This window comes from Syngnathus acus, chromosome 10, assembly GCF_901709675.1.
Source record: "Syngnathus acus chromosome 10, fSynAcu1.2, whole genome shotgun sequence".
In the NCBI taxonomy this organism is placed as follows: domain Eukaryota; kingdom Metazoa; phylum Chordata; class Actinopteri; order Syngnathiformes; family Syngnathidae; genus Syngnathus; species Syngnathus acus.
This window is the reverse complement of record NC_051095.1, coordinates 9,813,450-9,841,443: the sequence shown is the minus strand read 5'-3', so window position 1 is coordinate 9,841,443 and position 27,994 is coordinate 9,813,450. Positions and strand designations below refer to the sequence as shown.

General features: G+C 40.6%; 1 protein-coding gene across 2 annotated transcripts; it reads left to right on the top strand.

The window, feature by feature from the left end:
* Positions 1 to 16: 16 nt before the first annotated feature.
* pdgfc (platelet derived growth factor c) lies at positions 17 to 27,411 on the top strand. Of its 2 annotated transcripts, XM_037262107.1 has the most exons (7): positions 17 to 575; positions 10,582 to 10,689; positions 17,807 to 17,999; positions 20,229 to 20,409; positions 25,656 to 25,839; positions 25,996 to 26,216; positions 26,904 to 27,411. In XM_037262107.1, exons 1-7 carry the CDS (start codon positions 461 to 463, stop codon positions 27,045 to 27,047), a joined length of 1,146 nt encoding a protein of 381 aa, XP_037118002.1. In that variant the 5' UTR covers positions 17 to 460; the 3' UTR covers positions 27,048 to 27,411. The 2 variants fall into 2 exon arrangements, with proteins under 2 accessions (XP_037118002.1, XP_037118003.1); XM_037262108.1 differs by lacking the exon at positions 10,582 to 10,689 and having other exon boundaries at positions 26,904 to 27,410.
* Positions 27,412 to 27,994: the final 583 nt, after the last annotated feature.

Genomic DNA, 27,994 nt, shown 5'->3' with positions numbered 1-27,994 from the left:
CGGCTCAAACTTTTTTCTGTCCGGCACCTGTTGAGCGGCCAGTCTCTCACACAAACCGAGAAAGCGCAGAAGAACCACTTTTATGGAATACAGCACAACTCCAACCCGAGTGGAAGATGACGTCTTTCACGCACACTTTTAAGCCAGAACACCTCTTTGATCCCTGGATTATTTTATTAATCAATGTAGTTATTTTTTTTAAAAAACATGTTTACCCTTTTTGATCACTTTGCGTTCTGTCTGTTTTTTTAATCATTTCTTTTTAAACAATTTTTTTTATTACTATATATATTGACATTTTGGCAAAGTTTTTCACATTCCTCCAGGCGAATTGATGGTGAAGATTATGCGGATACTAGCGCGCGTCCGAGCGCCGAAGCAGCACCGGTGCCCCTGCTGATCCCCGAGTCCCCCCAGTCCCCCGGAAGCCTCTGCCGCACCACCACTCCAACTCATCCAAATGATCCCTCCATCATTCCTCATCCTTCTCGCGTGGCTTCTGCAACCAAGTGGCTCAGAGGCTCAGTCAAGTCATGTCAGCAAATTTCACCCTCCAGGCGACAAGGAGCAGAACGGTCAGTTTGCATCTCTTTGCTTCCTCTTCCCCGCACATACAAATGTTCATTCTTTCTGGGCATATGGCCAGTTTCGTTTTTTTTTTTTTTTTTCAAATGCACATCTTGTTTGAGTTTGCGTGCAATGAATGGGTGCGTTTCATTCACTTCAAACAAGGCAGGATATGGAAATTACCTTTTAAAGTTTACCCTGAAAATTCCATGTCAACCCCCCCACGCTCCCCTGGAAGCATACAATTACTAAACCGTCTATGTACAACCTCTGATTAGGAAGTGAGTCTGGGTCTTTTTTGTCCATAGAGTGCATTTAACCGTGTCATCCAAGTGGGACAATTGGGTTTCACAGATTATCAAGGTAACCAAATTGTTCTTTCTGTAACGTTGGTAATTTGTTGACTGGCTTTTGGGTTGATTGGTTGATTAGTTGGATTGCTGGCTGGGAGGTGACTGGGGGATAGCTGTCTGACTGGTTGACAAGCTAGTTGGCTGGCAAGTTTGGGGTTTTGTGGGGTTGATGGTATGTTTGATGGTTTGGTTGGTTTGTGGCTGGCTGTGTGTTTGGTTTGATGGTTTGTTGGTGGTTGTATTTGCAGGCCTCTTGTTTGCATCCAATCTGTAATGCACATTAATGCCACTCGTAGGAGTCGGGCCAAACAGAATCTGTAACATTGGGTCTTTTGGGTCAGGTTGGACTGAACTCCCTCCATGTCTTGTTCATTGCCTTGTCCAAACATCTTATTATTCACCAGAAGGCCAAGTGGCTGCTCTGTTATGTTTAGCAGGCGTTGATGGAGGGACAGTGTTGCTAAGCAGTTGCTTATACAATAGCACTTTCTATTGAGGAATGATGGGAGTCTTTTTTTAAGATCACACACTGAAAAGGGAAATTTTACGCACAGCAGTGGTAAACTTCCTTCGTCTCAGTGGCTGATGATCATATTACTATAACAAACACTGCACATGGTGTGTTGGTCTGAGCGCAGCATGGTTTGGCTATAATGTTTCACACTTAATAAAATGAAACAACTTGAAAGGATGTCAACAGCTGCAACTAAAAACAGAAAAAAAAACAGTTTTGGCCTCATACACCAGAGCTAACAGCGACCCTAAGTGAACTCGTCTGTGATCTGATTGCAGTCTAGTTGCAATTCTGATGTAACAGTTTTCCATTTAACTCGCCACACACCATAAGAGCCGCGTCCAACATCGTATTTTAATTTGATTTAAAACTTGGCCATCCAAAACAGCAGTCCAGCTGCCTGGCTCGGTTTAATGATAGCCATGAGTTAAAACGATGGCTGGACTGTGATCTTTGAGATTGGACAGAGGCATCTCCACATGGAAATGTAGACATTAAAGGATAGGATGTCTCAGGATTATATTTAGTGTTGAAATTTTCGACACTGGAGGATTTGTTGGTAGATGACAAGCGTGCCAACCCTTACCGTTAACTCTAACCCTAAAACCTTACCGTAATTACCCAAACACCTAACCCATACCCAATCCCCAACTCTTACCACTGAACCTCTAATTTAACCATAAATCAAAACCCAATCCTCCAATTCTAACCCCACCCTTAATTGTAACATAAACCCAATAACCCTCATCGAAAAAGATATTATAAGATTTGGAATGAAATGTTGAACTATATACAACAATGGAGAAAGGATTCGTTTATAGATGATGCTAACCTTAACCGCCCTAACCCTAAATCGGGAGAAGTCGGTCAACCGGCCGCAAACCCCCATATGTCCAGTATGGAAATGATCAGCGTCCTTTATAAATGTCCGGGACCAACTCTCTGACCCTCAAAGTCTTTTGTGAAAACAAAACTATGTCGATATTTGATGTAATTTGGTAGATACTGTTGGCAAGTAAACTAGCTTCCAATAGGTTTGTAGTGTTTATTTTCAAAGTAGGTCGGCCATTAATTTTGCCCTTGGTACCTTGAATCCCTTTTGTAATACTCTGATTTACTCTTCCATGGCATGTAAAAGCAAAACATTCACAAACAATACCCACGGACTACTTCTTCTATTGGTAGATTATTCATAGATTAGGGGAGTCTTCAGATCCCACATGGGAGTTAAATGTTCCCAGTTAACGTTCCCGTACAAGGCCAAGTTTCTCCGTGCCCGAGCCCACCCGTAAGCACCGTCCCCCCTGGCCCTGATCTTATTAGCAACAAACCCCTGCCGGAGATGTGGATTACCTCCATAAATACTCCGTCGTTTCCCCCCCTTGAGCACTGCTGGGAGGAAGGTATGCGTGCGCTGAACCTGACCCGCCAGTGATCACAGAGGCCGCTGTTCCGCTCCAGATTACCAGATTAAAATGGGAGAGCGACAGGCAGCGGGTGAACGGGGTCACCCACAAGCCTTACGGCGAGGTGGGGGGGGGGGGGTCTTCATATAGAAGGGTGGGGTTAAAGATAAAGAGGCATATTGTGCATTCATTAGCGTACCATGGGGACAAATACATGCTTATAGTAGAATGTGAAATGTGCTGGTCGGGAGCACGCTTTGAGACATGAGTATATAGTGACATTTTGTGAAGGGGGGGGGGCGTGTGGGCACACATCAGGGGTTCCGGGATTTCCAGATGTAAATGCCGTGATTGGATATTGGCGCGCGTCCAAGTCCTGGGTGGCCGGGAAAAGTGGAATTGAGACATCAGAGCCAAAGAGGACCTGTTTTAGGGAATATCTGGTACCAGTTGAGTAAATGCCACGCTCTAAATACACGCTCCAAGGCTCATCATTTAGCCTAGGTCTCGTAGGATGCAGTAAGTGCAGTTAGGTATAGTAGTAAGTTAGTAATTCTCCATTTGAGATCTGATAGGTAAGTTGATGGGTACATAGGTTGGTAGGTGTACTTTATCAATAGTTTGAAAGTTGGATAAATAGTTTATTCAGGCACCTTAATAGGTTGATGCCTATGTAGGTACTCTAGGTAATTTAATTGGACACCTACCTCCAGCAGGATTCTGATTGAAAGGATTCTGATTTATCAATAGAAACAATATCCTCCAATCTCAAAAGGCTCAGATGGACACAGGTCTGAGTGTGTTCTCTGTCTGGCGTCCCCCGGGCGTGACGGCACAGGGGAGTTTTATTTGGCCAGCGTTTGCCTGGGGGGCCTGTTGCTTGTCATTTTGGCACCACGCTTTTCAAGTGCAACACGTACCGATTCACTTTCAAATGAAATTTTGATTGCACAAAAGGATACTGCTAAAATAGGACGTGGTAATCAGAGGCTGAGCCACACTGTGTTTGTTTACAGAGCAGATGTGTGACTAGAACAGTCTGGATAACCTTACCCTGGCCTAAAATCTTACATAAACTTTAAAAATGTAAAATCTTTCTCTTGTTTAAATCCTTCACATTGTCTTGAAACCTTACTCAGAAATCATAACTTGGTCTTGAAACCCTAACCCTTGAATACCTCATCTGAAACCATGAACGTACCTTTGATACATAATATAAAAATTTACCTAATTTGAACTCTGTGCCTAAATTCGTAACCCGGACCCAGGCTTGATACCTGACTTAGAAACCCCAACCTTGGCTGGAAACCCTAATCCTAAAGCCCTAATGCCATCTTGAAACCATATCTTGATTGATCTTGAAACCCTTCCCTGAAACATAACCCTGCCTGGATACCCACATTTAAAATCCCTAAACCGGGCTTGAAAGAACTCTGACACCCCAACCCTTATTGAAAAGGTAAATTGAAACCCTATATTGTTTAAAACCTTAACCCTCACTCTAACCCTTGTTTGAAATTATAAACCCGGACCCAAACCCTAACACTTTCAACAAAATGGATCATATCGAAAAGTGACACGGCAACACCGCTGGGAGAAACTACCTGAATATCTTTCAGAGCCATCCTGCCCTACCTACCAGACTACAGAGAATGCAGAATGCGCTGACTCAGCAGAGCATTTATATAAATAGCCTGCAGGCAGGGCGGCTGTCGGTGAGGAAAGTGCCACTTGGGCCAAAACAATAAGCAGGATAAATGATGTCATGAAATAATACAGTATGCGGCACCTCCTTTTCAATGCCACTTATCGCTTGAGCCCGGGCACTGATGTAGTTGTGCTGCCTCATTTCCGCCGCCCTTGACTGAGAACAATAACATCGCACTACAGATAAACACACTGTACTTGGCAGACATGGCGGCAATATCCCACCCCCGAGAAATACTGGAGCTTCTGTTTGTGGGTTCTCTCTATGAAAGAGACTGATGGTCACCACAGTCAGCGGTTGGTGGTAGGGGCAAATCTAATCCATTTGATCATCGTTCCCTATTGAAATCCATACAAATGCCGTTAATCTGTTCCGGTGTCGCCCAAACCAACAGAATGTGTTTCATAATGTTGTATTTTATATAAAAATACCAGTAAAACAATTTAACAGAATGTAAAAAAAATTAAACATTTAGCACATCATAAATTATTTATTGTGGCTCCTAATCTTGCGTGCAACTTGGCCATCCGGGAGTACTATTAAACTGTCATGTAAAAACAAACAACTGCGTATCCGTTTTTGGAGCGGATTAAGAAATCATACCTGTGGGTTTTGCAAAATTGTCTGTCGACATGTGTTGCCACACTGTTTACACATCGGTCTCTTGAAGGGTTAAAACACACTTGAATACAAATGAGTTCTTCACTGTCAAAACCTAAATCTAAAATTGAGCATAGACATGTGAGCCTCCCAGCAGTCAGTCAGGCCTGCTTGTCAGAGCACATAGCTGTCAATCACCACATGCTTGCGTGGCTTCCTCGTTTCTTCATCTTTGTTTTTGCTCGTCGCCCTGACCTGTTCCCGAGCGGTAATTTGCCGCTTTTATCCACTAATTTCACTCTCTAAAGCTCGCCTGTTTTTATAGCATCTTGCATAACATATCGCCTCACATGTAAAAAGCTTCCGTTGACCATTTTAAGGGTACATTAGCAGGAAACGGTGGTGGTTGCAAAAGACACGAAGACTAGTTAACCTCAAATGATGAGATATTATGATAAATAAACACTTTACAGGAATGTTTGTACATTCAATCATATTAATTATGATGTGCCCAATATGTGAAAGAGCTTATTTTAATAGAATGGTTCTAGCCTGGCATTTGTTTTCAATTTGCTGGGTCCAAATCTCGTCTGGCATTAATTTGGTCCTGGCAAGGCTCTAGCATGGTAGTCAGGCTCTAACCTGGTACTACTTTGTCTGTTTCTAAAATGGTAGTAGTCTGTTTCAAACTAAAGTAGGCCTAATTTGATAGTAGTCTGGTTCTAATCTGATAGTAGTCTGTTACTTGTTTGGAACTCGTTTCAAACCAGTCTTGTTTTAATTTTGCAGTAGCCTCACTTGGTAAGTGCTTCAAACTAGTGTTGCTTATGTTTTGAGTCTTGAATTTGTATGGTACCAAATTGGACCAAGTTTGTTTCTAGTCCTGTATGAGCCTGGTAGTAGTGTGTTATTAGTGGTTCATGCCTGGTCGGACACCTGAAACAGGTCTCCATGAATTTTGGTTCTGGTTCTATAGCCTGATTTAAGTTGCTTCAAAGGTAATTTATGAGCATATGATTGATTTAATTTTTTTCCCGTGAGCATGTCACGTCACGTTTTGAGTTACAAAGCCTCCTTTGTTGCATCACGCGGGTGGTTTTGACGGGTCACCAGAGCTTTCACCGAGACCTCGCTCCTCGGAATTCCAACCGCACTTCCTCGTCCGGGAGTTGACCTTGGCCGGCGTCTCCGGAGGGCATCTCGTCACCTCGGTGGGAACCCTGAAGAATCCCGCAGTTGTGTCCTCTGTTGCCCTGAGGCACGAACTAGACTAAACAGATAGCTGCAGCCCAGCTATTGAAACATACCAATGCCAGTGGAAATCCTTGAATTCATGCAATTCCCATCACAAAGATTCTCAAGGGTTCTATGAACAAGTATAGAGATGAAGTTGGAGTTGTAATAAAACTTTTGGTCCGGTTGTTGTATTCCTGAAGCCAAATCTTAATATTCCTATATTAATGACTCACAAACAAAATGTCCTAATTGCCAATCTAACAATGATGAAATGTATACATACAATGTATACGTACATAAGACAACCCTCCAAGGTTAAATATAAATATTTGATATACTAAATGTATATATTTTTGTAAAACCTCTTCACGTTTTCATTTCATACTGTATGCAGTGTTCATGTATTTTTCTATAAATATATTTATTTTTTATTGTGCTTATTTATTTTTATTTTCATTTTATTTACAATATTTACAATAGTATTGAACACACTAACTTAAATTTATTTAGATTCTAACTCAGAAATTGTTTCATTGATTTTTTTAATAACATAAATATATAGATCACATTTTAATTGTATTGATATTTCAATACTTTGTATTTATTTTTATTTGTAATTCTGTTGATTTTTGTGTTTCCATATTTGCATTTCTTTATATGAATATGATTCCATTGTATTGGAGAATATTTGTGATCATGAACTATTTAATTATTAATTTTATGATATGCTATTTGATATCGTATTTTGTATTTATTCATTTTTTAAATGTGTGGATTTTTTTAAATTGCTTTGATTCATGTTACATGTATGTTTTCGATATAATTCATGACATTTTGTGATGATCCAGTAATTATGGGAATTTATTTTCAGAAGAAAGTATTGGAACACTTCCTTTGAATACTGGATTTACACTCAGTCTCACATACTGATACTTGATTTAGACGTTATAACCAACACAAAAAAAAGCCAAAGAGCAGTCTCATGGGTGACAATTAAGCAATTATGAAGCTGAAAGAAGATTCCTCAGCTTCGTTGTGCAAAAGCTCCTTAATGTGTGCAACGACACTAAACGGTTGAGGAACATTCCACGCTTACGGGAGCGCTGTCTTTACACTGGCTAATTTTAGCATGCGCTGCCACGCGTGAACAGCTGCATACATTTGACACCTCGGGGCAGATGTGAGAAGAATCTTCATATTTCAACAACATCACAATCGAGACATGTTGGACTAAAGACTCACTTTGAAGAAATATCAGGTTTCTAGTGTAGAACTTGTCCATTCAATTGAAGCTTTGTTGTAAGATTCTGTTTTGAACATACGATACTGTCATAAAAACAACAACATCAATTATCAACAAGCCTGACTTGATAAATGACAAAATCATATCATTTCTGGTTTTGGGGTGGAAGAGCATTTCTATCCTCATTCAGATAGTAATGGATTAAGCCAACTAGGACCAGACTTGAAACAGAGCCGAACAAGGCTTGAGGAAGACTGCAACCAGGCTAGTTTAAGACTTGTACCACCCGACAACAACGAAACTAGTACCAGACTACTACTCGGGAATGAACAAGGGTAAAAGCAGACGCAGACTACATTAGTGCACGAATAGGACCAGGATAGATCCAGGTTATTACTAGACTAGACCCAGGCTAGTTACCAGACCCAAAATAAGTTCAGCTCATACTTGTACCACACTGTACCCAGGCAAGCATCAGGCTCGTGCCAGGCTGGACCTTACTAGTTTGAGACTTGTGCCAGGCTAGCGACAGGTTTGTACTGGACAGGTGTGAGGTTTGTACCAGACTCGGGCTGGGCCAGAGCCAGGCATGACCCAAGATAGTATTTGTACAAGTCAGAAGAAGCAAGTTTGAGACCAGTACCAGTCTAAAACCAGAGTAGAATCAAACTCTACAAGTCTACTTTAAGACTACTACAAACTAGCGCAAGGCGAGCACTATTTATAAGACCAGTACCGGATTCGAACTTGGATATTATTAGAATAGATCTAACCAAGTACAAGTTTAGGAACTAGACTGGTAGAGACAAAGTAAGACCAAATGAGCACCAGACTTGAAAGAGGCAAGATGTAATTAGGGTCTAATTATCCTTCACTGTTACTGTACCATTTGACTAAACAGCCTCGTTACTGTTGCAAGAACAGTCTCCTCTCAAAAATAAATATCGGTCTTCTTTCTCCTCCATTGTTGATTATTTTTACATGTTCCATTCCAATGTTAGCTTACCCTGTAACTATGACCTTAGACTTCATACTCCACTTTGCTGCAGCATGCCCACAGTCAACATTGGAATTAATTAGACTGTGCTGTCTCAAAAAGACCATTTAAAAAGGGATCACAAGCTTTTTAGATACAAAATCAAACAATGCACCTGTCCCAGTAGTGGATGATGTCACCCGACACATGGCGAGTTGCGATACACGCCACCACGCCGCAGTAACCCGATCATACTCGCTATTTAAAGAATGTAAGGCTTTCCCCAAGTTGTTTTCACGGAAGGATAGATATGCTTCATGACTTGGGAACCCTCCAACCCCCCCAACCCCGTGGACAGGGGTATCCATTACCACAACCCACATTAGCTGGTGTGTGCGTGTCGTCTCATCTGGAGGTGCGGCAATCTGCTTTTAATCAAATCTAACATCAGTTCCGTATGAAAGTGAGACCCCTGCAAATGTAGCAGATGGTTTTGTACCAAAGAGGTTGTTTGACAAATCCGTGTGGGAAAGAGGTCGTGGAAATGGTTTGAAAAAGGGCAGACGCTAGTGGGAGGTGATTGCATGAAGTTTTAGTAGGTTCCCACATAAGTGGCTTCATTTGTTTGGTGATGTGTTTTAGTTAGCTTAGCAGACAACTTCTTAGTGAGGGTTAGCCATTGCCTCCACTTGACCAAACTGCAATCTCCTCTCAAATCAATTCTCCTTGTTTCCTTGTGTGGTAAAACTGCCGTAAATATAAAAAAGAACGTGTCTCATCACTTTTTCACTGATTTCCCACGTTATCAGTGACTGACATTTACTTACTGGAAGGATTCCGCATCACTCAAGCGTGTTTCTCAACGATGCAGAGGAAATATGATTAAGGTGTGTCACATTCGACAAAGTCAGTCATGTGTCAAACATGCGAACAAGTTCAAAAGTGATTGGATATTGCAAATATGTGATTCTAGGATACCTGACATGCTTTTGACTGGAAGTAATGGACCAACTCTGAAGTATAAATTAGATGTGAACAAGACAATCTGGCAATCAGATTGGCCAATAAATAATGTCTCCAGATTGATAATACTACAATATAATGAGGAATATGTAGGATTTATGGAGCAAAACTCAATTAGCTTCAGGCTAACAAGGAACATCTTTGCCTCGTCTCCACCGGGAATTGATTGATCACTACTAAATGCATCACAAAACAAGTGCTGCTTCATATGTATGCTAATGAGCTCAGCTAGGGGCAAGTTGAAGGTGCTTCTATTTTTTATTTTTTTTTTACTCAGTGAGGTACTGTATGGAACCATACCAATCAAGCAAGATAAAAGCTATGCAATTGTATTTTATTAAAAAAAAAAAAAATTAATTGCTCATTAACCTATATGCTAACACAATATGACTGCCCTGTAACTAGCAATCTTAGCACGTTCATTACATTCACAAAGGATGCTTGGCTTTAAAAGCCTAGAACGTTCCAAAGGCTCCTGCAGTAATTATCAAAAGGCTAATAATAATAATAATAATAATAATAATAAGTGGCTTATTATGATAAAGGTAATAATGTAATTCATATCAGATACAAATGTCCCTCAGCAGTTAATTACAAGCGTTTACGTTCATTTATGAATAAAGCTTTCAGATTCAAATAGATTCAAATCTCACAGAAGCTTTTAGTGTACAAGTGAGGTTAATCACAGTCTATTGCTTCGGGCCTTTATTGAAACAGGGAGGCCTTAAACACTCATGAAACACTGCAAGTTGAAGGTGCGCTTCATAATACTGGATGGTCTAATACATTTGTTGATCGCTGCACTTTGACAGCCTTGATCTTCTAAATACTTAGTCCACAAACACAATATTATACATATGTATATATAAAACAATATAATATATACAATACAATTTCGCGGAATAAGAAGCACATCAACAGTTACCTTAATCTATCCATTTTCATCCATATTCAGGGGACCGCCATTTTGGCCAATACCGTCCTCTGCTGTTGACTGACATTGACGTCACAACTGCCCTCAGGCTCGCATTGCGAATGTCACGTGACCTAAACCAGAAAACAGGTGAGCCTTTTTCTAAAGGTGCTGGATGCTCTATTGATGGTGGTGGTCTAACGTACTTGTTAAGCACTATCCATTCAGCTTTCTGGCACAAAAGCTAATCACGTAAAGTATGCTTCAAGTACAAATTTTCAGAGGCTACTGAATTTGAAAGCTTCCGCATGAAAGTATTTCAAGATGCTTCCTAACGTAGCCTACGTTTATCAAGCTTTGCAAATCGAGTTTCCTTGGCACAAGGTATCGGTGAGCTGCTTTCTCAGAGTTCACTAAAATTGAAATGGTTTGCATTAAAGCATTTTTATGGTGTGAATGCTTTCTCGGTGGTGGGTGATCTAAAGCACTGTAAAGACACTTTGCTTTTAATGTGTTTCCTTTTACAAAGTTACTGAAACTGAAAGTACGCATTAAAGTGTCTCCTGCTGTCTTTATGACTATTACTACATTTGCTCAGCACTAACGTACAATAAATGTTGGCGGCGGCCACGGCGATCGCGAGTGGGAACACGTTAAGCGTCCTCCCGACAAAATCCATCAGCAACAAGACACGACGCCTCCAACCATGTTGAAAAGAAAAAAAGAAAAAAAATCAAAGAATTTGAATAGCGGCTAAAGAAAAGTTGCCGTCAACAGGTGTGTGTTTTGGCTAAGAGAGGCACAAAGTGAAAGATGGACTTTGGCAAACCTCGTCAACGCCGTCTCGTTAGCTGGCGCGGCTCCCGCCAAATGTCTTCATTAGAGGTAGCTGCAAGGGGGAGGTGGAGGAGGAAGAAGAGTTGCATGATGAGGACGACGGGGCCTTAACACCTTCTCCACGCTCATTTGCTAGCCTGTTAGGCAGCACTTTTCACGGCATCTTTACACGGCAGAAGAATAAGAAATGAAATATTTGCTGGATACCAGGACGCTTAGATGTTGCACCAACAGGAAATGAAGAGACTACAAGTCACGCACTGCCCCCGTCCTGTTGCGTGAAGGGCAGTTGTCGTTGTTTGGCAAATATTTCATACAGACATGGAATGATTATAGGATGTGTCACTGTTTGGAAAGTCCTTCCTGCCTCCCAGGCCTAAAGTTGCCCACCAGGCATTGTAGAAGTTTTTGCATGTTTCTGTGCTTGTGTAAAGTGGCCTGCAATCATGCTTTCAGCACAACTTGGCCTTCGTCTCTGTTCAGTGTCCTAATGGCTGTCTCTGGTTGTGGCCGTTTCCAGCCCGGCCAAGCCACAAATCCGCCGGCTAAAAATTTCTCCTGTCGCGCAGACTTCAAGGCGGCCCCGATTGGCAGCTGTGTCCAGCTAAAAGCACAATGTTGTACTCCAAGGCCACCTCCAAGGCTTTAGCTTCTCTCGAAAAGAAATCATGTTCGGATTACATGGCTGAATCCAAGACAAGACTTTTTTAATCTTAGTGTTGTGATGCCTAAACATTTTTCACATAGAAGTCATGTTTTGCGATGTTGCCTCACTCATAGACAACGTACTGACGCTAGATTTCGTCCTGCTATAAATGGAATATTTTATCTCATTTTACCGTGAACCTAATGAGCTATTAAAAAGTGGTCTTTTAAAAGTGCAATCTTCTGACAGAAATCAAAAGTTAATTCCATGTCTTCATCCAGTCACACACAGAATTCCAGCTGACATTCAATCTACCCGTGGCCGGATGCCACACAACAAGTGTTGGCACTAATGAGAGCCTCGCACAAATCACTTAGGGGTGCGCTGCTTTTGCAACTTGAGCAGCAGAAGGAGGGAGAAGGCCTGCGGTGGGGACTTTCAGGCCGCCGGGGACCGGTCGGAGCCCGGTGGGGGATGGGGAAGGACCATATTGCTGTGTGTGTGCGTGTGTGTGTGTGTGTGTGTGTGTGTGTGTGTGTGTGTGTGTGTGTGTGTGTGTACAGTTGTCGCCATTAACATGGTGCAGCTGGGGCACTTATGCAAGCATTTATTGGACGTGTGTTCATTAGAGCCTTAAATAAAATGAATTTGTTCCAACAACATTGCAACTGCACACTATAGAAAGGCTGTAAAAAGATCATAATAGTGTACATGTGCAGCATTGGTGTCGAATAGATATTGATTGAAACCAAAGTGGTAAATTTCCTGTGACTTTTCAGGTATGCATTATAGACTTTTTTGTGGGTCTAACTATAATAGATATGCTGAAAAAATATTTCTGTTGCAAGTGGAAATAGCTTTGTTTGTTTGATTAGCACAAATGGCCAAAATGCCTGCTTCAAACCAAAATGGCCACCTTTCTACATCTTTCTCAGAATGGATTTCAGAGACTTTTTGGAGGTCTACTCATGATTGACCTGCCTACCAAATTTCATGTTTGTGTGTGAAACTGACTGAGTGCGGTATTCTTTTTCAATTTGCACAAAATACCTTTGAAACGGGCACTTAAGATCTAAATTGAAACCTTCTTGTGTCTTTTCTGGGAATTTTTTTGGGAGATTTCTTAGAGGATCTACTCTAGGTGGAAAATTCATGTTGCTAAGTGAAAGCCATCCGATTCAAGTTTAAGCTCATTTGCATTTTGCTAAAAATGTACACGTTCATGCAAAATGTCTGTTCAATTGGTCCTTGAGACTTTGTCATGCATCCTGTCATGAATCGGATAGACATTCCAGGAACATCTCAAGTTGCTCAGTGAAGCGAATGTAAAAGATCATTTTTGTCAACATCTCCAAAACTCTTTCCTATCATCAAGTGACCACTCCAGAAACAGAATACCAGCATTTTTTTTTTTTGTCAGTCTGTGTTGCTGCATGTGCTCGCTGGCTAAAACTTGAATTCTTTAAGTGGATTACATTTTCCTCAACGTTTCCTCAAATATTTGCAGTACTTGGTTAGATTCCGGCAGCGTTCCTGCAACATGCCTGGCAGATGACCTCACTGCACAACTGGCCTGCAGATGCCCAATTATTAATATTTGATGCTACCAAAGTTTCCAGCCGCGTGTTTGCAGCCATGTACGGGCAACTGTCTTCAAGCTTTAAAGCAATAAATAGTAGCTAAGCAGAGCCTGGGAATCGACTACACCTGCAAGACTCCTAACAGGCAACAGATGTTGGCATTAAACTTTGAAATACAAAGTAATCATGAAGAAAAAGTGAATTCATCCTCTGTTAGTTTACCTTGTCTTGTTAGTTGGTGTGGCTCCCAACATGTCCCGATGCCCCAAAATGTATATTAAATTAAGTAAATTTTTAGTTTTTACAATTTACACAAAAGAGTGTTTCAACCGAACTTCATGGACCTTAAACACTTCCTTGAGGAACTCCGCTCAGTGCTATTGAGGAAATTTAAGGGCACATTATTTCTTCACTGGGAATGTCACAGTCATATTTCAACTTATGTAACCTTTCACTTTATTCTTACTGATTGTGACAATGACAAAGGACAGTTTTCACCTTTTTATAGAAAATAGAAAAGGACCGCAATAACTTTGATGTTGACTAGTGAGGACTTGTCACCCTTAATGTTCAACTTTTATACCCTAATTTGTACTATTTTTAGCCTTGATAAAGCCCAAATCACATTACCACTATTTCGACCAATTTACTCTGAAGTCCGAGACAAAACATTTATTTTAAAGTCGTTAATTATTCCCATCAAGTGAAACTAAAGTTTACAACACACTTTTAAAAAGGCAATAATCAGCGCGTTAACCCAGCACTTTAATTGTGCTTTAACGCATGCTGCTGTTTTGGTTAGCAAGAGAGTTTTAAAAGATTGAATTGAGATAATGACTACCCATTTTTGTTGACAGGAAAAGGTAGCCTTTCATTTGTGGATGATTTCCCGGCTTCTATTGGAGGGACAGCATCCGTTTGAGGAAATTTTTCAATAGCAGCGCTGTTAGTGGCCTACCCTCCGAGTTCATTCATGTCCATGTTACGGTGGGCGGGGGTCCCTCGAATTCCCCCTGCACGTATGTATGTATGTGCGCTCCAGTGGAAAGGTTAATGTTCAACAGCGTGAATGGAAGGTGCGAACAAAGCACAATGGCCGCACTGTACGCCAGCCAATTCATCCGCATTCACTTCCTGCCCTAATAGCCGCCTCCACTTTCCTCACCGTGAGGGGTTGGTCGGTAAGTAGGTCAAAGAAAAGTCATGTTTGAGGTAATTCACCTCCCGGGGGGGGGAACGGCTGCGCCTCTGATCTTGAGACGACCCCAGAGGTGAGGTCATTTGCAAGTCACATGGTACACGCCCATGATGAGGGGCTTTGATGAAAAGACCCTCTGTTGATGGGAATGCGAAGCAAAGTCCATTCAAACTTCATCTGGTATGGGGTAGATAGGGAAACAAATAAAGTTCCTATTTTAAGGAGACTTATGGTGATTTTCTTTTACCGTTTGGTGTCATTTTGTGCCACCGTTGTGCCAGGGAACTATGATGAAGTGAATTGAGAAGGTTGTTTTAGAACATAGTAGGGCTTTGCTGCCATCTTGTGGCATCTATAGGCAATTATAAATCTTTTGGGTGCTAACACTATTAGCTAATCCTAATCGGCGCATCCAACAAAATTCACTGCAGCTCTGCTTACCTTTTGACTTTGATATCATAGCAGGTGTTACACCATGATAGCTTTTCAGACAATGTAGTCTGACCATCTCTTGAAAATGGACCTGGACCTTCACCCAGCCTACAAGCAATTAAAAATAAAATCTTCTCTAATGCCTTTAATGATCCTAATACAGACTTGTTTCAGAGAACATTTAGCCGTTTTGATGCCTTATTTCCCTCACTGACCATCTAACGAATTCCATTTTCCTCATCGTGATAACGTCATTTCTGGTGTTGGAAAAAAAGGAGGAAGGTTTCATTAATTAAATTTGATTAATTAAAACATGGCTACCTGAGGCCAAGACGAACCCGTCAACTTATAACCTCCTGAGCCTGCAATAGTTAATTAAACCGGCCCCTTTCGTCACTTGCTACGAGAACGGAGATAAGACCTCGGCTGAGTACGGCGTGCCGGAACAAGTGTGTGCTCAATAGATGCGATAGCGCTTTAATTTGATTCAGCACAAGAAAAGGAGGGATTATGTAGTGCTTCCAAGCATGCGTGTTTGCCCTGCAGGAGGTATAGCTGCGCCAAAAGTTGGTTTGGTGTCTTCATGAAAGAGTCTTTTCATGCTAAAGTCCTTCTTTTGTATTTGTTGGCGCAGAGTAAGTTAATGGCTGGTGACCAAGCCCACATGAAAGGATCAAAGGCAATCCAATGGAGGTTTTTCTTTTTTTTCTATCCAAGTTTACATACTTTTTTCTATTTAAGTATTGAAAGAGGTTGAATGATAGCTGTGCTCTAAAAGATGCTACAGCTTGTCTAGTTGCTACAAGTAACAAACTAAATAAAATTCCATTATATCCTAAGTATATTCAAGATTGATTTGACCTGGGAGGACTTTTCTGACGATTTGATTCCGGATTCCTGGGTGGAGTTTGCATGTTCTCCCTGTGCCTGCGTGGGTTTCCTCCGGGTACGGTTTCCTCCTACTTTCCAAAAACGTGCATGGTAAATCAATCGACCAAAGGTCTAATTGTGAGTTTGAACGGTTGTTCGTCTATATGTGCCCTTCGATCGGCTGGTGACCAGTTCAGGGTTCAGTTCACTGCGAGCCCCCCAGAACTGCTGGGATAAACTCCAGCATTTCCGCCACCCTCGTGAAGAGAAGCGGTTTGGAAGATGAATGAAAAACAATTTCCATCCGCAGGCAAGCGATCTGACGTTTCACTCAATAGCAGGTGGGTGGATGAAAGGGCCCTGTCAATGACATCACGTCATCCGTTCCAACATGGCGCTGCGTATTCAACGATAGGGACGGGGATTATTTTGGCAAGACTAGACCTAAAAATGGGAACACCAGATATGGATTGAGCAAACGTTAAAATATTTCTCCCATTTCTCGTTAAGACCTCATTGTGGGACCTGCGTAGGTACACTTGAATTGATGTTTTTCCACTCCTTGCTTGCCTCGCCAACATCCACTTCTGGTTCCTGACCTGAGTTGTTCTATTAAGGTTCTTTGGTGTGTGATTCACTTGGCACAATGCTTTTGTTTTCTTGTTATTTTTAAAAGCAAGCAAGTAAGCAAGCAAGCACGGCCACTTGTTTCTCAGTTATGAATGTGTCTGGAAAAGCATGCACCACGGGGGCAAAGAGCTTAGACAAACAACCATTTCCATCAGCAGGATGTATCTGCTTGTTTGGACGAATATAATACAAGCAGTGGCCATACAGAGTGCACAGATTGAGGAGTTGCTCGTGACATGAGCGCCTTTAGTGCTGTTTATATGCAAGTGATTACAAGTTTGACACTAATTTCTCACTCACAAAAAAGATTGAGCCTACAAAAGAGTACATTAAAGATTGATTTATACACAACACTGATATAATGTTATCTGGTGTTGGAATACAATTCTTCAAGAAATAATGATACTTATACTGTAGTAAATCAAATATCTGAGTATTCCTGAGAATTCCATTAAATCACACGAGACTATCACATCTTGTGAGATGTTGGTAAATTCATGTGAAAAGCTCATGAGAATTCTGTTAATCGTTCAAGGCTTTGTCATATCTGTCCTCATAAGAATTTCTCAATTCTGAGACTTTACCATACCTATTGAGACAATAGGGGACTTCATGTGAACTTCCTCAAATCACACGTAACTTATGTAAAACATCTAAATTATGCGATATTTCTAGAGAATAACTCCAGACTTCTACGAAGCTTCACACTGATATCAGTTCCTTCTTCCTAGTAGAATATCTAACAGGTTAGTTGACTGTAATTGGCTAGTTTTGAATTGTAACATTTGAGATTGTGACACCTAAGACCAGATGCGGCGGGCAAACCACGGTCACGGCACGCATGAAGGTGGCATTTGATGATACACGGCTAATGACAAAATAAACACACATGCTAAGTTAATATATATCCTCTCGCGATGTCTTGAAACTCCAAAGTCTATACTTTACTGTCCTCTGTTTACGCTCAGATAAAATTTCTTGGTAGTGTAAAGCATTGAATGACATTTTTTGTGAATTTCCCATTTTAAGGTGCAACACATCCTTTCATTTGGTTTTGTTTTTCTTTTCTTTTAGGCGTGCAGGAGTCCCATCAGGAGAAGGTGATCGCGGTGTCTGGAGAAGGGACGATCCATAGCCCGGATTTCCCTCGCATTTATCCCAGGAACATTGTGATGGTGTGGAGACTGGTGGCGGCGAGCAACATGAGGATTCAGCTTTTCTTTGATGAGCGGTTCGGCTTGGAAGACCCCGAGGACGGAATATGCAAGTAAGGCCGCACCCTCCGGATGCGTTCATTTGCGAAATTGGTTTCCTGCTGCTTCGGACCCTCGTGAATATTGAAAATCAGGAAGTAGCAAATTTAACGTCGTCGATACATGCGGCGGCTAACGATAACGTAAACTTATACACGCTAGCGCTATATCTATTTTGTCGGCGGGGTCACTTTCAATTACGGCTCGTGTTTGCCTCCGTTGCCATTTCATTTCAAGGAGGAGCCGGTCGATGGCGGCCGGGTATGCGTTTACGCTGATACATCACCACTGACTGGACGTCACGCAGGAGACAAATCAGGGCAAGGTGGATGAGTGAATGAAGAAGAGCAGGAGGAAGCGGGAGGAGTTGGGGGTACTTAATGCCGAGCTACTCATGCCTGGAGAGTCCCCTAAAGGATGACGAAGAGTACTGCAGACTTGATTTTTCTCGCCTGTGCGATTGGCAAACCTATGCTCAGAGATAATTTCAATGGAATCAATTGTCTATTTGTGTTGTCCTACATATGAAAACGACCAGCTAATCTAATGAGACAGTGTGAGATGTAATGATGATGAGATTTGACATCTTTTTTTTTTTTTCTCGCTAACATCATTTTAAGCGTGCTGATAGAATTAAAGAGAATGTGATAACGCCCAGCCAATACTTTCAGAGCGGACAAAAATATAGTGATAAATATTAAAAGGTATGGAGAAAATATATATAGTATATAGTTTATTTTTAATGCACATTTTATACATTTTTATTGCAGTTTTTGAAATTGTATTCATGTTTTTAAATGTTTATAAAATAGCACAGAAAATACATATTTTAATCCTATAATTTAAAAAGATATATCAGTATATTCAGCAGTTAAAAACGTATTTTGAAATGTAAACAGGCTATTTTTTTTAATCAAATCTCGCAAATGTTTTACTAAGATTATGTTTCACATTTTCCTACATCCATTTTTTCATTACCTAAATGCATATTAAATTTAACTTGCATTCCAACTATTTTTTTCAATGTTCAAAAGAGTCATTTAAGTAATAATTTCCTCAAATTACAATTTTGAATATTTAAAGTTAATAAAGGTCGAAGCCATTTAAAATAAAAGCTGCAATAAATGTCTATTTGTTTTCCTCAATTGGAACACTCATACTCGTGAAATGCAGACATCCAGTTGCACAGACCAAAAAAAAGTCATCACAAAAAAATCCCAAGAATATACGTGCGCATAGGTGGACAACATAGCCTGATGCAATCAGCATGTTGGAAACTGTGGGGCAAATAAGAGCAACCCTTGTTTTCTGGGGTTATCCAGGTCCAAATGAGGGCCTGAGGCAGTTGATTGCATCCCAGAATGCTGCATGAAAACGGGGCATCCAATCATCTGCACACACACGCATTTACATTCCACTCACAGGGCTCTCGTCTATGCATTTTGACATGCACTGAGGAGCGTTATTAGAATGGTTTAGAATCCAGAATTTGTTTGTAGTCACTTCTGTTTTGTGGCGGTTGTCATGAATAATTCATTTTTCTTGCGCTTTTCTTCAAAGGATTTTTTTTTTTATACTCTGTGGATCCTTTCCAGTCATCGTTGTCCTCGCAATGTCTTCAAGTTGCTACTTAATGTAGTGTATCAGCCTATTTTCCTCCATTGCTGTTCAACAGCACGTAATGATGCCAACTTACTGCATTATCGATGAGCCATCTGTCTGACGTTTTTGAGCCAAACGTGTTGGAAGACTTCCACTCCGCTGTGTTTGCTGCTCGATCACAATACTAGCGTCACTGATACTATGTATTGTTTTTTTATTATGGCGGCGGGAAAGGTCGGAGGTCAATGCCTTGCTCAAGGCCGCATTGATGTGTCTGTCTTGTGGAAGAGGCAGTGATCAAACGTGTGGCCTTCGGCTTACAAGGTTGCCTGTTATAAAGCTCGCACGTGATTGTTTTTAATGGTTGCAGGGAGGCTTTCTAGCTATGTCTGTCTATTTATCTATCCAACCTCTCATTTAGCTACCTTAACCTCCAAAGAGGTAAATTTCCATCCATCCATCTTCCGGTGACCATATTTCTAGTCATCTGTTCGGCTATTGAGTTTTAGGGACTTTGGTGTTTCTAAAAATTAGCTTTCATTTCTCTGAATTGAAATACAGTGAATACAACAATTTGTATCTATTCTGCTAACGAGCTAACGATTTTGGTTCAAACGTTTTATTGTTTTGTCTTGTTGAAGATACGACTTTGTGGAGCTGGAGGATCCGAGCGACGGGAGCATCCTGGGCCGCTGGTGCGGGTCGCAAGCGGCCCCCGCGGCCCACCTCTCCAAAGGCAATCGGGTCCGCGTACGCTTCGTTTCGGACGAGTACTTCCCATCCGAGCCGGGCTTTCTCATCCGCTACGCCATCCAGCCGGCGGTAAGAATTACGTCATGTCAGCTGAAGCGCCAATTGTCATTTTAAACCACACGGCAGTTGGAAATAGTCTTTTGATTTAATTTCACTGAGGTGGAAACAACATCAACAGCAATATATTTTGTAAATTGGCAATTACGTTTCTCTGATTCTGGTTCCAAGCATTTGGATGATTAATTAAAATGGAACGCATGTTTATTTTGTTCATCAACTTGCACAGGAACGGGGACAGCTCATTTATTTTTATCACGCAGATAAAACCAAAATGTCAACATTGCTAGGGAACCATTCGAATCAGGATAATCTCAAATTTATTTTTATCATTTCTATTTTTATGTTGTATTCTTTTTGTATTTTATCTAGTTTTATTAGCACTTTTTTCCATTCGCATTTAGAATATTTTTATTTTACTCCCATCATTGTAATTGTTTAGATGTGTGTTTTTAGTCATTTTATTTTTAATTTCTTAAATAGTTTTATTTGCATTTTTTACAAGGTGGATTTTTCCCATGTATGATTACTTTCAATCTTCTTAATTGTTTGTTTTTATTTCATTATATTCTTTTATCATTCGAGTTTTGTCGTTAGCGTGTTTATTTGTATTTGCATTTGATCTGTTAGCTCCACTTTTTTATTTGTAGGTTCTGTTTCGTCTTTATATTAAAATGTATATGTGTGTTACTTTGTACTTTTACTCACATTTTGATCTTTTATTTTAGCATTTTTATCAGCTAAACAGTTTGATTTTCTATTTGCTTTTCTTTGGACAAATAAGCAAGAAATGGACTTTTCCAACATGCTCTACCTTTAATGTCTTCCACCTGCGCCCTTATCGACTCTCCATCCAGATGATCCAAAGGTTATTGTTCCCTATGAAAGCGGAGACCTTGTGAAGGGAATAAAGCGTCTCGTCGAGGGTCCTTGACCCCTGCACAGCTTTCATTGGGACTCCTGAAATGAAAGGGGGATAAAGAGGAACTGGAGTACTTTTTAAATTGTCCATGGTTTTGAAGTAATATCCCATCCTAATGTCTCTCTATCTTTAGCTCTGATATACACTATATATATATATATATATATCCAGCCACTGTTTCTTTTCACACCTTAATATTGCGAGATTAATAGTGTCGAGCGACCTTTCCGTTCACCTTTCTTCAAGTCATAAAGCAACATGGAACAACGTCACAATGGTTCGTCTGTCGTTTATAATCAGGGGTGAAAACCGCTATAAAAAGGCTCTAATAATAACCGGTCGCTAATGTGTTGGGTTCAATGAAACGGTGAAAAGTGACACTCAATTATGCCATGCGTGAACAACCATGGTGTGAATTATTTATTTATTTATTTTTTATTCTGTTGCTTCTTACAATCTTTGTTTTTGTGCGTGATGACTTCATAACAGCGTGTTTGTTTTGCAATCATAAAAACTGGAGCAAAATGACGTTCCAAGTCATAATTTTTATTTGTGCGACAGTTTTTGCGTTGATGTTCTAATTGCTCCATTATTATTTCTACTTATTATTTATACTTGATGGCAGTTATCAGCCACCACTACCACCGATCTTGGGCACCCCACCAACCAAACGTCCCCAACTTCCGAGTCACATTCAGGGGCAAAGCCCTTGTGAAAATGTTCCCCCTTCTGTCTGCTCTTTGAACCTTACGCGGTGGAACAGCGGCGCTCTGTTCCCAGCTATCGGAACCCGCAGGAAGCCACACGGGGGCCCATCAAGAGCCACTCTGTCATTGACAGGAAGCCATTTTTGGCAGTCGGCTTGTTAAAACACAGAGAAGGAGGAGGAAGAAACATTTGAAGCTAGCGCAAAAGTAGTCACACATTGGTACTTGTGTAAAATAATACTCTTGTAAATGTACTGACTTAACTCCTTAACTTAGGTAAAAGTTCAGACCAAATAAAATAGTCATTCAGTATTTAAGCAGAAGGTCAGATGCTGTGTATAAGATGATATTCTGGTACTAATTCAACTCTTAAAAAAATACGGACTGTTACATTTGGCTAAACGGAGCTCAACATAGTTTCTTAAATGCAGCGGAAAACTAATTTGTCAAAGTGAAGCACTTCAACTCACTTTAACAAAGCTTATTGGAACCAATGTGCTACAACATGGTAGCAAAGCACCACTTTTGTTTAAATGAAGCGCCTCAAAATAATACTTAGTGAGGGGAGGTTAAATAAAATCCCTAAATATGTGAATTTGGGCATAAGCAACCACGAATATATGGGAATTTTTTATAGGGGGATGGAAGACATTAGGAAAACTGATTCATGTTTTTTTTTAAGTCTCGGTATTTACGCTTCATTACTCCGTGCAAGTCACATCCATGTCAGCCATTTCCCCTTCCGTGCAGGCAGAAGTTAGCGGGATAAAACTGCAGAGTCTGTTTTTACACCAACCTCAATTGCAGACTGTGAACAGTGCAGGGGAAAAAAACAACAACACAAGCCACATGATTTCACGCACAATAGACTTTGTGGCTTAATGGAAGCGAAGCGGATTGCAGAGAAGTGGTTAGCCAAAGCATGAGAACGGCAGAGAAAGTTGTCCACGTGTGTCTTAATAGACCCTTTCCTGACGAGTCGTCATCATTTCAGTCGGCACAAAATAAACGTAAGCGGTGGTAACACGGCCGTCGCAAAATGCGCTGTGATGAGTAAACAAACAAAAGCAATTTTAGTCTTATTGTTGTCATTTTCCGAGAGATTGAAATGTGGAATTGATTTTGAAAGGAGCCATTTTGGCAGGGAAATTTACCATGTGACAAAAACAGAAATCCATGTCCTAAATGCACAGGAAGTCTTCCATGTTGGTTTGAAGAGGCCACGTCAGGCTTCTTTTCGTCCATTTCCTGCATCTTTTCGATCGTCTATGAAAGGGGATACCCTTCCAAATCAACAGAGGTCTTTTGCGTGTGCGTTTATATCTTAATTGGCGGCCGTTAGAAGTCACAGCGGGCCTCGCTGGCCGAGGGAGCACGCCGCCGCTAATTGGGGGAGGATTGCGCCGTCAAAATTCATAGGCTGTTAATGACTTCCAGTCGCTGGACTCTGCCAAGGCTGGGCCAATTTGCCGCTCGCGCTACTGCCGCTACTCGCTGCCAAGATCTGTCGGTGTTCCACGCTCGTGTCGATTTATCTCAGCGAGGCTCCGGCGAAACCAAATGCTACACTGTAAGGTTTCTTAACGAGCTGCTTTCGTTAGAGCCACTGCACAGATGGGCCTCAGATGTTGTTGTGTTTTTTTGGGGGGGGGCACCCCTATGAAGGAGCAATCCCAGGAGAATATATAGGAGTTTAGTGCACATGCATTAATCCATGTGGGAAAGAGCGGAAACTGAAGAGAAGGATAGGTAATTCTAAAAACAACATGAAATGTGATTTGATGAAGGCTGTGTGATGGCATGTGTATTGTTAAAAACAAAAATTTGTTTCATTCTGTTTGTTTCTTTTTTGCTTTACCGTATTTTCCAAACTATAAGGCGCACCGGATTATAAGGCGCATCTTCAATGAATGGCCCATTTTAAAACTTTGTCCAGATATAAGGTGCACCGGATTATAAGTCGCATCTTCAATGAATGGCCCATTTTAAAACTTTGTCCATATATAAGATATATACATTTGGCCCGCGGGCCAGACTTTGGACACGCCTGCTGTAGTGGCTCAATATTGGTCCATATATAAGGCGCACCTGAGGGCATTTTGGAGAAATTTCGGATTTTGAGAAAATTTGAGGTCTTTAGGTGCGCCTTATAGTGCGGAAAATACGGTAGTCCTTGGGTTTTACATGTATTCAAATATATCAATTTTAATTGATCTTACATGTTTGCTATTTGATTTTTTTGAATTCTTATTTTGAAGTATCTAAAATACAACTTTGTTTTTATCTATAGTTGTATATTGCTTTTTATTTGGACAATATCTTTTCTTCAATTTTATTTTTGCTTTCCCGATGAGCAAATTTAACATGCATTTCTTTTATTTATTTTTAACCAGTAAAATTAACATATTCATCTATATGCAACCTCTTGTTGCCAGGCCGAATTTGCCCCCATAGAAATCAGTTGCACTGAACATAAAGCCAAATGGAGAAGCACAAAGAAAATGGTCCCTCAAATCACAACTGCAAATATTAACTAAAATTTCATTTACAGGCACTATTTTTACAATTGAATCACTTCTGGCATTCTCGTTGACCGGATTGCTTTATTGTACAACGTTGAACTAATCGTTAAGGCAGATGGCCATTGGCCACCCCACCCTGTGTATGCTACAGGACTCCTTCACCTCATCTGTATTAAAAGGGGTTGAAAATAACGCTTTTGATTCACAGCTCAAAATAAATGTATAAATAACTCTGAAATCCATCCTAACCTCAGACAGCTGAGGAATTCATTTGTGGTTTTGGTATTTATATTCTTGAACGTAAATATGTGACTTGATGGAAGGTGGTTTTCACATTCGCTCAATGGCAATAACAGAAAGCTAATCTCAAATTCAGCCTCCAACGCTAGTTTCACTTTGCAAAGTGCAATTTGGTGAGCGTGTCTATGATTTTGATGACCTGCTGTGAAACAGGATAGTTTTGTGAATTGGGTTTGAAAACACATGCCCTGTTGGATTTTGCAAGATACATTTTGGTTGGCTTGGCTATCATGAGTAGACCCACAAAAAAAGTCTCAAGACGTCATGCCAGAAAATAAACAGGAGGTCTGCTTGTTTGGTTTGAAGTAGCCACTTTTGGCTAATTTGGATTTTGCGATTATGAAGGCACATTATCCTCGTGCGCATGTCCATTTGCAAGCAAATTTGACCCACATATGGGTAAATAGGCAATACAAACTTGTTAAGCATTTGAGATTTGGTCCTCCACAGCATGGTGGTAGAATTTGATGATGCGCCATAAAACACGAACCCCGCCCCAAGCATTTCTTCTTCACCTAAGGCAGCCATGTTGTCGTTGCGTACTAATGTGGCTCACTCCTGCCAGATTAGTGCCTAGCAGAAAGCCGACACAGCGGACAAATCTTGTATTATGTATGAAATGTAACATCGGATTCATTTTTTGGTTAAATTACCAAACAATACAGAAAAGGTCACGCAAGAAATTTGATCTTGTAAATGCATTTATAAAAAAAAAAAATGAAAGAACAGAATTGCCAATAATTACATACTATTTGCTCTGATCTTTTTGGTTGTCCGACATTCTTATTGACCTTCATTTCCTTTCAGATTCCAGCAGAAGCCGAATCTCCGGACCTGCAGGAGCTGTCTGCCGCCGTGTCAGGCCTGCGGACGGTGGAAGAGGTGATGAAATACTTGGAGCCCGAGCGCTGGCGGCTGGACATGGACGACTTATATAAACCTACGTGGCACGTTCTTGGCAAATCCTTCATCCATAACAAGAAAGTCAGGGGTAAGTTTATAGATAACTTGGTTAAGGAACATTGAGATCAAATAAGATTATTGTACTGTAAAAACTCATTTAAAAACATTTTTGCTCAATCTCTGATTTGGTGGAGGATCAGTGTACTGTCAACGATATGAATCTTCCTGTTTTTGTTCCCCCAAGGAGGAGCTGACCTCAACCTGCTTTGGGAGGAAGCTCAGCTGTACAGCTGCACGCCACGCAACCTTTCCGTGTCACTGCGTGAGGAGCTCAAGCGGACAGACGCCATTTTCTGGCCCAGCTGCCTTCTGGTGAGGCGTTGCGGCGGGAACTGCGCCTGCTGTGCAAACCGTTGCTACGACTGCCAGTGCCAGGCCGCCCGCGTCACCAAGAAGTACCACGAGGTAGCCGCAAAGAAATGAATCAGCCAGTCTTGTCCTGGCCAAATGTCTTTTTAAAACTCTTGTTACTTGTTGCATTTGTTTATCACAACCAGCCATCAGTTTTACGGCTCAATTTGACCCCCGCTAACAACTTTCATTATTCACTTACCTCTTCATGAGGTTAAATTACAACTTTTGTTAACCATGTTGAGTTGTCAGTTTCACTTGTAACATAATGCAAGTTATATAGATGTGACTTTTGCTTCTAAGTATTCATCTAACTGATTAAATTGTTGTCAAAATAATTTAGAATGATTGTACTTTCAAAATAAGAAAATAAGATGTGTTTCTTTAAAAACTACTACTAAAATGTCTGTGTTCAACAAATTGTGATAATTAAAATATAATTTAATACAGTGCTTCTAAACAAAAAAATAGCACTAAATTCAACCTAAATCATTATGTGATAAATAAAGGGGCTATTTGAAATACTTTAAATAATTTGGAAAATAAAATTTTATTTTCTAAATTCAACTGCACATTAGTAAGTCAATCAATTAAAATGTAAATGTAAATATAACATTACAATTATCAAAAATTTGACAGCATTTGAAATCAGTTGCTAACCAAAACAGCAGCACCCACTGTGGGATACAAGCAGCAATGTTTGTGCATATGTCTAAATATGTGATGCCCCCACTCCATCAGGTTCTGCTGCTGAAGCACCGCAGCGGAGGCCGAGGCCTGCAGAAGTCCATGACCGACGTGGCCTTGGAGCACCATGAGGAGTGCACGTGCGTGTGCAAGGACGCCGATAACGCCAACAATAGCACACCCGTCGGACACGATTAACGCCAAATTGGACAAAGAAAGTAAAACCAAGATGGGGACGGATTCAATCTCCGGAACGTCGTGGAATAAATACTGAGACTACAAATTCCACCCGACTATCTGGAGTGTTAGAAGACAATTTGAGATAAGGACTTGCCTATTCTTCACCTTTTTGGGGGCTGATAGTGTCATGGAAAATGGGAGCTTCTTTTGTTCAAGTGCTTTTGCTACACTTGCCCCTCCAAAAGTATTGAAACCCCTTTATTATTGCGTACACTGCCTTGAAATCAGCATTTTTTTTTATATTAAATAAAAAGTAAATAAATGAAAACGCCACGACTGGAGTGGATATAAAAAGGTGACACACCCCTGTTCACACAAATTTAAAAACTAGACAAATAATTTTAAAACCTTTTCTACCAATAATGAAAAAATGTGGTTGCACATGTGTGCACAACCTCTTATAACTGGAGATGTGGTTGTGTTTGGAATTGGACAATTGTTGCCTCTGACTAAATGCAAATGAAGTTCGGATGTTCTAGAAGGCGCTTTCTGATAATGGAGTGAAGGAAAAGCCTACTAGAACAACTGAACTTTATATGAGGTCAATGAGCAGTTCTTTAAGTGGCAGTGACTCCCATTTAACGCGAGTTTGAATGTGATCAGCTAATTCTGAGTGGAGCAACTGTTATGAGTGTGGGCACGTGTGCAGAAATTTTTTTCCCCTCAGTCGAGTATTATAGGTTTTTAATTTTAAATTAACACAATTTGGATATTTGTCTTTTATTATGTAAATCTTTTTAAAATATTTTTGTAAAATAGAATTGGATAAAGAACACAGCCCGACGGTTCCAATACTTTTGGTGGGTTTTGATAATCCAAAAGCCTCCTTCGTGTGTAAATATTCCTTTTGCATTTCTTTTCCTTGCTGAGGTGCCTTTTTTCCTACCAAAGAGACTGTGGTTGCT